The sequence below is a fragment of the Carassius gibelio genome, chromosome A19 (genome assembly GCF_023724105.1).
Source record: "Carassius gibelio isolate Cgi1373 ecotype wild population from Czech Republic chromosome A19, carGib1.2-hapl.c, whole genome shotgun sequence".
Lineage (NCBI taxonomy): Eukaryota > Metazoa > Chordata > Actinopteri > Cypriniformes > Cyprinidae > Carassius > Carassius gibelio.
This window is the reverse complement of record NC_068389.1, coordinates 14,336,671-14,351,926: the sequence shown is the minus strand read 5'-3', so window position 1 is coordinate 14,351,926 and position 15,256 is coordinate 14,336,671. Positions and strand designations below refer to the sequence as shown.

General features: G+C 37.1%; 1 protein-coding gene across 1 annotated transcript in view; it reads left to right on the top strand.

Annotated features, from left to right (window-relative positions):
- LOC127935277 (CUB and sushi domain-containing protein 2-like) overlaps positions 1 to 15,256 on the top strand; it is a 266,910-nt gene that overhangs the window by 117,089 nt on the left and 134,565 nt on the right. Inside the window, exons 6-7 of the mRNA XM_052532988.1 lie at positions 11,990 to 12,102; positions 14,635 to 14,712. Of these exons, the coding sequence (XP_052388948.1) occupies positions 11,990 to 12,102; positions 14,635 to 14,712 (191 nt within the window). The remainder of the gene's footprint in view (positions 1 to 11,989; positions 12,103 to 14,634; positions 14,713 to 15,256) is intronic.

Below are 15,256 nucleotides of genomic sequence, written 5' to 3'. Positions count from 1 at the left end.
TTTTTTTTTTTTTTTTTTTTTGCTTTGCTTTGCTTTTGTTAGTTTGAATTTTCAGTTGATTTAAAATTTATTGCATACTCCTTTAGCATCTTTGCTTAAATCTTCAAGTATCTTGAATCTTCACTAGACAAAACATAATGCTATACCATCCTTCCAGAATAAGTTATGAATTAATAATGTCTGAATGAACAATGTCTGTATATTTGTATAAGTTTGATCATGTCTGTGTATGGTTAGTTAAGATTAGTACAGTGGGAGTAGAGATATGTAATGATGCCATGATGATGTATTGAACATATATGAATGAGCTGTGATTAACCAGAAATGTTATATTCCTATGTATATATTAATATATAAAGCAGATTCATATTCCCTCACCACACCCTCTTACCGACACACAAACGTGTGAACACACTGTCCTGTCAAGCCCACACCGTTGTGATTTTGTTATTTATGGTAAAATAGCAATGGCTCCTTTTTATGGCCCTCTTTTATGGATCCTCTGGGAAAGCTCAATTACACAGCTGCATTCACAAGTGACCTTGGAAGCTAATTTGTTTTTTTTTTCAGTTAAAGGGGGGGGGTGAAATGCTCGTTTTCACTCAATATCCTGTTAATCTTGAGTACCTATAGAGTACTACTGCATCCTTCATAACTCCAAAAGTCTTTAGTTTTATTATATTTATAAGAGAAAGATAGTCTGTACCGTTTTTTCCCAGAAAAACACGAGCGGCTGGAGGTGTGACGTGTGGGCGGAGCTAAAGAATCATGAGCGCGAGTAAGCTTTTGCATTGAGAGCCTGTGGAAGCTGTGACATTAACGTGAGGGAAAAACCATCATCCAAAACAAACCATGGCTAACAGTCAGATTCAGACGTATATTTATGGTCCAGAATCAGATCCAGAGGCTGAAATTGAACAAGAGCAGTGGCAGCAACGACTACAGCAGGACGTCTCTATGTGGCATGTATTGAAATTTATTATTGTTTTTTTTTAAGATGTACATGTGGAAAGTGCAGTTTGATGACAACATCGCATGTTGTTTACTTGATGTGCTTACGCGCCGATAGCTTAGTTAACAACACAGAGATATTTGAAGCAGTTTTACTCACCGCCTGTGGTTCCAACACACGATCGTGACCCTTTTTAGTTGGGACTGCATTATCCTTAAGAAATAAACGATATGCAAATCCGGCGTCAAACTGGGCCTTGTTTGTAAAACAAGCATCTTCGAAATGCAGGGAACAAACAAAAACACTTGCACAACTCCGTTGATGCTCTGTAAAAATAAACTCCATCCACTGGTCCCTTAATGCTGTTTCTTTTTTTTTTTTTGGTAATCTGTGCAGGGTTGTCTTGCCCTGGCAACCAAAAACACTTATTTTGTGACATTTCACCTCGCTCTGATCAGTGAATTGCTCTGCTATACGGGAGCGCGCGCTCTTCCGGGAGAAGTGCCCTTAGGACCCATATAACGAAATTCCGCTCCTTCTAACGTCACACAGAGCCATACTCGAAAAAAACTTTCCGAAACTTGTGGCAAACCGGAAGGAGTGTTTTTGGAACAAAAACTCAGTATGCATGAAATAGCATTTCACCCCCCCCCCCCCCACCCCCACCTACAAATCCAAGTAAATTTGGTGATTATGGTGAGGTAGATAAATAAATACTTGTTATTTATGGTTTCTGTAACCTTAATTTTTATTATTATTATTATTATTAAACTTAGCAAAGGCACATGTGGAATAAGGTCATTTTTGCTGTTGCATAATATATATATATTTTTTTTTTTTTATATAGACATTCTATAGACATTGCACTTTAACAAGTAATCTGAATGGCAAATATATGTGCAATATTTTAAACGAGCCCTCACTAACTGAGTTTAATGTTAGAATTCATCTCATTCTTGTTTCTGTGGCGGTGCATTGGTCTCGTCATGAGGCGCGTGGTTCGGAGCGCTGTATGACTGATGCATCCATTCAATTCAACTTTACTCCAAACACATGTTGAAACACCTGTTTTGAATACTTTATATTTAACATTTTCGTTTATGTCCAATATTAGTGTTAAACTGCTAGACTTTAATTTAAATCTACTATTGATTTTCACCGTTGACTGATTTTGCAGAACATTTAGACTGATAACTTCCATGCCTAGATGCGGCAAATTTGTCACAGAACGCAAGATATGACAGTTGTGACCAACTCCTTTATACAGTATATGAACTAGCTGTTTTAAATACAGTATTTCTATATTTAACATTAGTTTATAAGTATGTTTGAAAGTATATATATATTTTTTTTATTATTGGTAATTCCATAGGCTCTCTCTCTCTCTCTCTCTCTCTCTCTCCCGTGCACCTGCGTGGTTTAAAACACCAAATAGTTATGCTATGACAAGAACAAAGAGTCTCTCTCTCTCTCTCTTGCTCCACCCAGGCACGATAATATTATGTATCGTCGATCTGATCTGATTTGAAAATCTCCAATCACTTCATCATTTATGGATTTTTTTTTTTTTTTTTTTTAATGACCCATCCCAACTCGCCATGGAAATAAAGTGACAATTTCTTTACCCTCCCCAATCCGACCTGCGGGTAACCTGTGGGGTCCACAGGTTAAGAGATGACCCATGCATCACTAATAGATATCTCATTCGAAGATGAGTATAACAGAGTATTTTGATTTCTTACACGTTCAGATATTTTCCTGTAAATGTCTGATTTATTTGTGTTAATTTTAGAAATACTGTGTTCAGTGGGTGTTTTTTTTTTTTTTCTCTAAGCCATCTTGTGTCATTTCTTGAACAAAAAAGAGTGTTAATACATGTTGTTAAGCAGTGCAACAGTGTGTTGCTTTAATAACTCAATCACAGATTTCATTAACTCTCATATTTTGTTCAGTTTGCCCAGGCTTCATTGCCATGTAAAGGCAACAAAATAAAAGAGGGAATTCAGTTTCTTGGTATAATAGATGATGTGCACAATCATTCAAGAAAAAAACATTTTTATCATATTTATAGAATTTTACAATTCAAAATTATGGTTTAAAATGATAGAAAGCTATTTTTATATTTACTTTTGGAAGATAAAAGAAAACATTTTATCATGCAATCACACTTTATCTCATAGCAGAAGGACTTTTACGATTATCCTTTAAATATCTCTTAAAAGCAGAGGGCTAGCGTGTGCTTGTTAAATGCTAGCTCTTGTAGAACTTGGTAATAAGAGAGAATAGAAGATAAAGTCATAAAGATGCAACAGGGTTGGTTTTGGGTTTCAGTTTCAAACACACACACACACACACACACACACACATGCGCGTTTGTTTTTGTGAAAAGTGGGGACATCCCATAGGCGTCATGGGGACGTGGGTTATGTCCACATAAGTCACCCTCTCCTTGTAATACCTGTGTCATACCCATGTCATTATACAGAGTTGTGTCCTGATATGACACAAAAACAAGAGCACACACACACACACAAACACACACATAGAGAGAGAGCTTTTTAGTCAGATCTTTTGGAAAAATATTAAACCTTTAAAAGCTTTAGAGATCCAGAGTCCTTTGTAACTGAATAGAAAAGACATTTTCATTTTTGGGTAGAAAAAAAAGAAGAAAATAAAATCCATTTCCATTAATGAGGATGTTGGTTGATTTTGTAACTGATAGAGAGATCTAACCCTTCTGTTAATGAGACAAAAAAAAGGACAAATATTACATGATTGATCAGGTTGGCCATATCAATTCATCTCTACTTATGATGTACGTCTGTATGTTTATAGCTTTATGCGCCATGTTTTAGGAAGAGATAAGAGACAGACAATAACCATAGGATGTAGAAATGATCGATGAAAAAAAAAAAGTTTGAGGCCAGGCCTGCTCCATCCAGAGGGCAATTTCTTTCAATCAGGGTCTATATTGTATTTTCTGTAAAAAGAAAATAAGGTGAAAAAAAAAAATAGAAAAAAGAAAGAAAGAAAAGCCTACTCAAGATTTAACAATACTGTGCTGTGGAGCCAAAGGGCATCTCATGAATAATGGATGATGGTGCAATAGAAATCAGTTCCTCTCCAAACTCTCTCAGACTCCTCCCCCACATGTTTTCTCTTTCAACCACATGTGATATGTTTTTTTTTTTTTTTTTTTCATTAAAAAAATATGTTACCCTTACACAGTTTGCACAGCTACTGTAATGTACAGTGTTTTGGGTCATTGTCATGCTGGAAGACCCATCCATGACCCATCTTCAGTGTTCTCATCTTGGCTCTCTGTAAGGCTTATGTTGCTAAAGCTACCATTATCTCTGCCTTTTTTAACTAATGGTTCCTTCATGTGCTACCAGAATGATCGTGAATAGAAATGTGGCAGTTAAAAATTGCGTTTAGAAGTCATGTGTGACGTCATTAACAGGATCACCGTAACACCGGTATGCCTGCAAGCATGAGCTTTTGAAGCTCCGCATTCATCTGAGAAGGGTTTCCAGGTTTTTCGCAACAAAATCCTCCCATGGACATGAAAAGTAACCTGCGGAATTCCAGGCCAATGCAGATCTACAGTGTTTTATCTTACATCCTTTGACAGCTCTTTGGTCTTTCCCATGATGGTGGGAGAGGTTGGAATGGAAGACACAGATTGTGTGGACAGGTTATTTTTATACACATAACGAGCTGACATTAGGAGTGACCTCTTAAAGTGGCAGGAATAATCTGTGTTTCATTTGGGCACATAATCAGTCTCTGGGAGCCATAATTCTTGCTGTTCGGTAGGGGATCAAATTCTTATTTCACTCACTGAAATGCAAACCAATCTATAACCTTTATATAATGTGTTTTTTCTGGCTTTTTTTTTGGGGGGGGGGTGGCTATTCTATCTATTATAATTAACCTACCGTAAAAATTACAGTCCCTTCATTTCTTTGTAAGTGGGCAAATTTACAAAATCAGTAGGGGATCAAATATTATATTTAGTTTTTTTCTTCAGCTTTCATTGCCACAATTCCAACTCTTCTTTTAACCTGTAATCATTCACTGAAGGCCATAAATGTGATTGGTGATTGGTAAACTCAACAGGAGAGACTTTGAAGACTCTACGTGAATCTAATAGCAGTCCACAGGCAGCAGGAATAAACCACATGAAGGTCAAAGCTTTTGCCCAATGCCAAATTCTCTTGTTTCCCGAGCCCTAATTCCCAGCTCTGGACTCAGTGGTTGGGAGTCTGATTTGTTTTGTCACTTCAGAACTAGAGCACACTCTTTCCACACTCACCTCTCACTCTCTCTCGCTCTCTTATGATTCATAGTCATTAAAATACTGGAACTTTGGAGCTTTAAAGTCACCCTGACCCATGCTCAGCCACTGGGCCTGAGCAGAATATAAAACAGCGGAGTGATTGATCTGCTTAAGTATCTGCAATTAAGCCGCCACTGTGTGTGAGACAGGCACTGTGCAGTGCCACAGATCCCAAAATCAACCTCTACCACCGCAGACCACTGCAGTCTGCCATCAAACACGGACAGCAAATGGAGGGATCATAGTACATAAAGAACTTAATCACATCTCGCCACATTTTCAACCCTTCTGTTTGACCAGCGAGAAACAGAATCGTTGTTGTTAGGCCATCTGGCTCGTTAAAATCTCCCTTTTTTTTTAGTTTTAACCATGTATTGATATTGAGACGATAAACTGAGTGCCGACTCGATGTCCATAAGAGTCCTGTGCCCTTGAATTCCCCACTCCGATGCTATAGAAATTTTCGATTAATCTAGGAAGTTCATTGGATGGGGATCAAGAACTCATTTGAAGCTGCACTCTTGAGGCACGTCTGAGCAAAAATCTAATACTAAGAACGAGGGTGGAAAAGGGTATTGGACTTGCAGTGATGCCCTTAAAGCGTCTTCCATTAGTCCATGTTTGACTTTCAGACCTCTTTGCCAGGTGCAAATTGTTTCTCTTAAAAAAAGAAAGGAAATAAAAGAGTGAGACGGGGTGACGCCAGGGTCATCAGGCTCTTTTCAGCTTGCCCTAATAGCATATTTATGAGTGCTGTAATCTATAATGACATTTCCGATACCACCCCCGTTCTGTTACTTACACGATCCTGATTCATTCCCTGGGATAATCACTATACGTTAATGGGGGTGACTTGAGCTTGAATTGCTTTTTAACTCAAATAGACATCTCAATTGCTGCATTGCGGGATGGACATGCGAGAAAAAGAATGAGAGTGGTTCTTTAAAAAGATTACGGGTGTGGGGAAACAATGGGGGAAGTGTGTTTTATGTGCTTGACTTGCGCCATCATCTTCACTACTTATATACTCATGTTTTGTGTATGTAGCTTCACTTACGGTGAAAGTAAGTCTCCCTGGTAAACTTAATTATACATATAATCTCATTGTGCAGTTCTGGCTTTTAACTCATGTCCATGAGTGCACTTTCAAGTTACCACTGTAGTATTTCCTGTCTGGTGTCAGATTGATCTGGGATATTTCCAGGCCTGCCTTTGAGTTTATCAGCTCCAACGAGGCACCTGTGAAATAATTAAATCTGTGTGAATATGAATGGGAATGGGATAAAGGTCATCATGTCTCATTTTCAAAAAAATGTCCACTGTCAATCAAATACTTTAATGATTTATTTATGGTAATGGTTGCATTTTACTTAAAATTGTCTTCTGATAGTAAAAATTTAATTTTGAGTACTGTATTTATTTTTTGAGTACTGTGTATTATAGCCAAAATTTTTATTTTTATTTAATTAAATTGTAAAATGGTTATGTAATGAATGAGACGGCTTCTGTGTGGGCAATTTATCTATTACTGTATATCCATTATTTAGATTTTATCTATCTATTAGTGCTGTCAAAATTAATGCGTTAACACATGCAATTCTTTTTCTGTTTAACGCATTAAAACATTTCACACAGGGGCAGAGCTAGGGTTGGTCATCCCACTCACAACTGCTGCTTCTGCCTCTTTTTTTTTTCTGGACAATAATTGCTTTTATTTAGATGCAGATTGCCTTTATGACCACATCAAATGGCAGACTTTCTAGAGGCACACTCCAACTTCGCCTCAGCACCAGATGCTAGTCAAACGAGCATGGAAATAGTACAAGTGACAAGGGAGCATCTGTAGAACTGCGGTCAGATGAGATTATGTCAGGCCATATGTCAGTAAAAACACATTTTCTTGTCTTGTCATCCATCATACTGTGCTCGTAGCACATGCTCTTCAATTGATTGCATAAGTGCAGTGGCGTAAGCTGTTGCCTATATCAGTTCATAACACAAAAGAAACTACGAGCATACAACATGCAAGAGCATTTATAGAGCAATAATATACTTATTGCATTGTTGTACTATATGTTGGTTTTATTTTCATTGCTGTTGTCTTGCAATGTCAAGATGTGTTTATTTACTTACAAAGGATCAGTTAGTTTATTGTCATAATTTTATACCTCAAGTTTTTGGTACACGTGTGTGTGTGTGTGTGTGTGTGTGTGTGTGTGTGTGCGTGTGTGTGTGTGTGTGTGAGAGAGAGAGAGAGACAGTTCTACAATATTTTATAATTAAAAAAAAATAAAAAATCACATACTTCCAGTCTGTTTCTCGACTTCTGCAGTGGAGCTTCACTTTGTAAGAATTCTGTTTGTTTTAGTATAATCTGGAAAGATTAAAACATTTTGACATGGTTTCCTCAGCTTTGGTTTAATTGGATGTAATTATGAAAAATATATTTTTCCTGTGTTAGAGAAAAATCTTGGCTAAGGATCAGTCAACACACTCATTTTAAAATATGATTATGAAGAGTGTATTTAATATTTCAACAAAGCTTCTGCAGCTGTTTTACAAATCATAGTTCTATACTGCGAAAAACAACAGTTCAGACAATGCTAAACTATTTTTATTGTGGAAAATATCTTGAGATCTTGCTCTCAGAAAGTGAATGAGAAAAGTAATGAATTATAGATTAATAACAGATAGATGTGAATCCATCTTAATGTGTGGAAACAGAAGCTCGATGTGATCCATGTATATCCACCTGTTCCAGAGTGGGATATCTATAGACCCCTTTTGCGCGGACGTCAGAGGTACGTCACGGCGCTAGCTGGAGGCAAAACAAACGGAAAACTGGAGGCAGCTAATACAAACCAACACAGGGTCGGCTACTCAAGGAGCGTAAAAATGTCATCTTGTTGTGTTGTTGGTTGCCAGAATCGACGGAGAACATTTTATATACATTGTTGTGATTAATTGTGACCGGAATTTAAGAACATGGTAAGAAAGAATAAATACAGAAAGTTTATAATTAATTTGCAGTCTTCAGAATTTTTTTTTCTAGAAAATATTTACATCTTAATAATAATTTACTGTAATGTCACTCTTTATTTAATCTAAGGATTTATATACCCTCAGTTTCTCTTTACTATACACGCTCGGTGTCAGGCAACTCAATCGGAGGTAATCCTGTCAGATCTTCCATCCAATGAGTGATTGTGTACGGGTCGACCAATCTGGTTCCGTCCTTTAAGGTTAACTTTTTCAAATAATTATCATGGTCCCGGACAGTGAGTGACCTTAAATATTCAGATAAAGCAGATATATTCAGATTTTCCCCAGCAATTGTTAAAAAAAACAAGCTAAGAAAACTTGCTAGCTACCGTTTGTTCAAGTGCTGAGGGGAATCTTTCTGCCTCCAGCTAAGCCCCGCCCACACAAATACGTCACCTTGTTTACCAACTGTAAAAGGGTCTATATCGGAACAAAAGCTGGCAATAACACGATAAAAGATGCAATCTGCACAGGGACTCACTTAAACTGTCTGGTGGTTGCCATCGTAAATCAAGTTTGATGTCATGTGACAAGTAGTCAGAAGTCAACGCCACTTTCATTATTCCAGCAGGCCTCAAAGGAAGAAGTGGTTCGAGAATTGGGAAAAAAATAAATAAGTAATAAATAAATAAATAATGTGCTTGAGAGGATGATAACTAATTTCAATAAAGGTGGCCCTGTAGGTGATTGATTTTGTGGAGGGCATTTATCTTGTTGTCTCCATCTTTATGCCCATCAGTTGTTGTGAAGATGGTTTTAACAATATATTGGGTGTCACTGTTTAACTGTCAACTGTATTAGGAACACAAAGTTTAGTTAGGGATCGGGCTACAAACCACCAATGTAAGGAATTTTCCTTAGTTGTCAGTTATAATCATCAAAATTAAAAGAAATAATCATTTGAAATATATATATATATATATATATATATATATATATATATATATATATATATATATATATGAGAGAGAGTTATAGTGAATGGTATCTTTATTAATTTACTTCTTTATTTAAATGTGATAGTGTTTGTGTATTCAGGGTGGAGGTTCACATCAAGTTCATGATCATAGCTGTAAATCCTACTAATATGTCCTTCTCTTGAAGTTTCAGCGCAGTGGAACTGAATTGTCCTAGGAGAACGAGTTGGCCAATCCCCTAGATGACTGATGAAGATGTTCTGTCAGTCTTGTTCCTGTGTCCCATGAGAGCACTGGGCCTGTTTCAGTTAATGAGCCCCAACTGCGCTAATGTGTGTTAAAATAGGACTATGTGATTCCCTGCTGCTTTAGCATCACAGCATTATGACAGGCACCGATGCATCAGTAGTGCTGTGGTACACTTCATTCTCCATGATTACACCCTTGGGCTTCAAGCTTTGACACTACAACAGGTCCACGCGCCTGCCATTTGAGAAAATCTACTCTCACTACAACACTGTGAGCCGACTTATTCACTCCGATTAGACTCAATGTGTTTCCTCCACCACTGTCTTTGTTGAGCAGGAAAATGAAAAACAGGCAAAGCACATATTTGGCCTGTCAGAAGGATGGCATTTTCTTGTGAGATGTGCTTGAAAAGGAAACGTTTTGCTCTGCGCCAGTTCTCTGGGTTTGCCATCTTCAACACAATGTGGCTCAATTTGGCTCATCTGTAATGAAAAAGCTCTTTCAGCTTTCAGCCTCTTTGCTATTATAGGGTAAATAAAGTGGTTTGGGGGGTCTTGTCGTATGTGTGTGGAATTATAAACTGTGAATCATCCAATAATGGGCATGAATATCACAGCGTATCGATTTTTTATTCCCCAAAATTCTGCCATTTACTCATTTATATCTCACTACAAACCCAATTAACTTTTAAGTTATTCTTTGCAACACAAATAATCTATTTTGAGCATTTTTGTCCCTCCATTGAAAGTCCAGGTGACCAAAACTTTGAAGGTACATTAAGGCATTGCAAAACAAATCCATATGGACCAATCAGTTTAATTCAGGTTTTATGAAGACATATGAACCTATATGATGAACAGATTTAATTTAGGCCTTTATATTTATTTATTTTGTTCTTAATGAGTTGAAAATGGCTAGTGTGGTTACAGGTAGTGATAGACAGGATGCATTTAGGAGTAGACATAGCATATAGATGTCTTCAAGACTAATAGACATTGACTAAAAACACATAGACAAGGGAATGTTAGATTGATATGTTTATATTGGCAATCGTATTTGGCTTCAGTGTGGAGGTAAAGAGTTGCTGGTCGTGAACCTGAACTGACGAGTGAATGAATTTAATGTGCTGCATTCACAATCATCAGAAATAACTTGTCATATGCATATGTTTCTATGACATTGCATTATGACTTACTTAAGATTATGCAGATAATTAAATAAAAATCCGTTGGTTTTCATCTAATCAGGGTCTGCATGTTCCTTATATTCCTTGCCAAATCATTATAGCCATTATATTGGTGGTTTGTAATTCACAAACTGTTTTGTGTCACTGATGGCTTGTGAGAGAAATATATTAAAAATCAGTGTCTAAGCCATTACGTCATAAGCAGCAGACACACATATTGCATGCAGTTGATTAAATATTTATGATTTCGTCTGCAAAAAGAGCTATAGTGCTAGTGACTCAGACCCATTTTTATCCCCTTCGCTCAGCGCTGGTGGGCTTGGTTGTTCTGAGATGAAGTTGTTAAAAAATATATTATTGCATCAGATATGCTGGACTAAGCTCCAAAAAACTGTTCCTCCCAATACATGTTTCTTTGTCTCTCCCTGCCTCTTTAGGTCTGTCTTTCTTTCTGTTTGTAGAGCTTATTGAGCCAAATCTGACGTTTGGAAAATACGGGAAGAATAAGCTTATGTTTCTTAGGCAGACAACTTTGTTTTCTTCTCAGCTTATGTGATTAATGCTCTCTACAATAAAAAAGCTGTCCTACTGTGTCTGTCTTTTCTGAGTAATTAACACTAATTCTGACAATCCCAAGACCTGAGCATTGTTACATCTAAGCTTAGGGCAGGTGGGTTGTTATTGAGCAATACAAGGTGGGGAAATACAAATGCTAATTTGTTTGTATGGCTCTTTTTCACATGTGAACGATTGCATGCTAATTACTTTGAAACTAGGGTGTTTTATGTCTGTCTATGTTTGTTTTGTTGACGTGGTGTTGGTTTACTTGCACAGTTTTAAATTGTTAGACTCCATGTGGTTGTGAAATATGCTTGTACTTGAATTTTTATTTTCTTCTCTAGGTTAAAATAATAGTTTTCTCCAAAGTGGAGTTATATCATCATTTACTCACCCTCTTGTGGTTTTAAACCCTTATGACTGTGTTTCTTCTTCTAAAAACACAACAGGAGAAGTTCTGAGGACTGATGGTTGCTAGGTGTAATTACAGTGAAAGGGCCTAAAGCTTTCGAGCTTTGAAAAATAACCTTCTGTCTGGTCCGTTCTTCACGATAAGTTATGGAATGGCTTCAGATTTCTTTGAATATAGCGTATGAGTCACATGGACCACTTATATGTTGCTTTGTTGAAGCTTGAAAGCCTCGGTTCTTTGTAACTGCATGCTTTCTTTTAGTGTTCCACAGAGAAAGAGAGAAGAAAGTGAACTACACTTAATAAATCCTGTCTTCTCTTCAACATTACAGGTTTACTGGTCCACACCTGCCATCACCCATCATCAGCAGCAAGAACTGGCTGAGACTCCACTTCACATCCGATGGAAACCACAAACTGAAAGGCTTCAGTGCTCAGTATCAAGGTAAGAGATGGGCTGTCGTGGGACTGGTGCCTTTACTTGTGTCTATGTAACAAGACAGAAACAGCTCAGGGGTTCTGGCTGTCAGAAACATCTGGAAAAAGACTGAAGAGACTGAAAGAGGAGAGATAGAGAAAGGACAATGAAAAGGAGAAAGCTAGATATGTGCCAGTCTTTATTTACAACACATACTACACAGCAGAATATATACAGTACAGACCAAAAGTTTGGACATACCTTCTCATTCAAAGAGTTTTCTTTATTTTCACGACTATGAAAATTGTAGATTCACACTGAAGGCATCAAAGCTATGAATTAACACTATGAATTATACATGGAATTATATACATAACAAAAAAGTGTGAAACAACTGAAAATATGTCATATTCTAGGTTCTTCAAAGTAGCCACCTTTTTGCTTTGATTACTGCTTTGCACACTCTTGGCATTCTCTTGATGAGCTTCAAGAGGTAGTCACCTGAAATGGACTTTTCAACAGTCTTGAAGGAGTTCCCCGAGAAATGCTTAGCACTTGTTGGCCCTTTTGCCTTCAGTCTGCGGTCCAGCTCACCCCTAAACCATCTCGATTGGGTTCAGGTCCGGTGACTGTGGAGGCCAGGTCTTCTGGTGCAGCACCCCATCACTCTCCTTCTTGGTCAAATAGCCCTTGATGCCTTCAGTGTGACTCTACAATTTTCATAGTCATGAAAATAAAGAAAACTCTTTGAATGAGAAGGTGTGTCCAAACTTTTGGTCTGTACTGTACTGTCTCACACACACACACACACACACACACACACATATACACTCACCGGCCACTTTAGTAGGTACACCTGTTCAATTGCTTGGTAACACAAATTGCTAATCATCCAATCACATGGCAGCAACTCAGTGCATTTAGGCATCTAGATATGGTGAAGATGACTTGCTGAAGTTCAAACGGAGCATCAAAATGACATCCGGTGACGAAAACCTGCAAAAAAAGTGCAGAGATTGACTGTAGGTCTACTGCAATGGTTTGCTCTCAGTAGTTATGATGTGCTAGGGATGGGTGATATATCGCATGCGATTGTCTTTCGCATTTCGTCAGTAAAGCCGGTTCCCTGATTAGCGGTAAATCAACTGCTTTCAAATGGAGCGGCATTTAATAGACAGAGCCGTAGGTCACTGACAAGCTACGCAATATCACGTTCATTATCACAGATGAATCGCCTTCGATAATGAACGTGATATTGTGTAGCTTGTCAGTGATCTACGGCTCGGTCTATTAAATGCAGCTCCATTTGAAAGCAGGTGATGGTGATTTACCGCTAATCAGGGAACCGGCTTTACTGAAGAAATGCGCTTGACAATTGCATGCAATATATCGCCCATCCCTATCATGCGCCCTGCAGAGTTTCCCCATCTGCTGCTAGAATTAAAATCATATTATTTGAATCATTTTGGTTAAGTGTTATTAAGTCAGATAAAGGTCATGAATACCCCCCTCTCCTGACACGTAGAGATACACACACACACACACTGACACACACCAGCTGTGCTACTAGCAGCACTCTCATCACACTCAAGTTCAAAGGTCAGCACTCAGAGGAGATGAGCAGAGGAGCGGAATTAGTCAGATCAGCTATAGGAATCTGCAGGAATTTCACCTCCTCCATAAGCAGATCAGAGCGATGGGATGGGATTACAGGGCTGGAGTTTGAAAAATAAATACGATTTTAGCGATTTTTGAGAAAGACATATTTAAACAGTCTTACAGAGCCAATAATAGAAAAATGTTTGGATATCTTTAAGCAACATACTTTTTGTCTTTATATATTATCATCTGTATGTTCTGCAGATCTGGACACTGTGGCTGTCATAAATAAATGAAAATGAATAAATTTAAAAGAAAGTACATAAATATGTATTTGCATATTGTACACACACACACACACACACACACACACAAATATATATATATATATATATATATATATATATATCAGCATGTTTTAAATAATTGATTTTGCCATTCAATAGAAGAAAAAAAAAATCTCTTCACCTTTAAAGTAGTTGCAAATATTAATTAAACAATATGTTTGATTTTAATTGATTTTTTACTATTTGGTTTTGCTGAAACAGGTGATTGTGATTGGTAAATATCTACAAATGCTTACCTAAATGCTGATTTTCTTTTGATAACATTTAAGTGCTGATGCTTTGAGACGGTGTAGCATAAAACAATGATGGTCTGTGTGTGTGTGTGTGTGTGTGTGTGGTTGTGTGTGTGTGTGTGTGTGTGTGTGCGCGCGCACTAGTGCGTGCTGGCATTATTTTGTCACTTTTTCAACAAACATGCTGCGCTTTGTTCACACACAATAGGCTTTTTTTGCACAAGAGTGACTGCTTCTTTGAAAGACTGTAATTGTAATTACAATGCGGTTCATGATTTGTAATGCCCAGCAAGCATCTGGCCAAAGATTATAGTTTTTTCAGGATTTTCCTAATCTTTCCTGCTTTCAAATAAACATGTTATAATTCTTTTGACTTCCAGTGAAGAAGATGACAGAACTGAAGTCCAGAGGGGTGAAGATGCTGCCAAGTAAAGACAACCACAGCAAGATATCAGTTTGTAAGTCAACCTTTCCATGTTCATGAAGGACATTTTCCTAAATCAACTTTACATTTACATTCATCCACTTGGCAGATGCTTTTATCCAAAGTGATTTACTGTACATTTGCCTACAAGGTATACTTGATCAGTTCATGCATCCTCTGGGAGTTGAGCCCATGACCTTGGCCTTGCTTGCATAATGATCTACTATTGAGCTACAGGAATGCAATATCTCAGTTTATGATTAATTTTATGTAATGTCAACAGTATGTACTGCATTCATTTAGCTGAAAATGAATAAAATAAATATTGGTTTCTAAATGAATAAATAAAAGCAGCACACATTGCCAAATCAGCATATTAGAATGATTTCTGAATTCAGAGTATTAGAAGAGAGAGATGATGCTGAAAATTCAGCTTTGCCATCACAGGAATGAATTGCATTAAAAAAAAAAAAAAAAAAAAAAAAAAAAAAAAAAAAAAAAAAATATATATATATATATATATATATATATATATATATATATATATATATATATATATATATATATATAATAGTTTT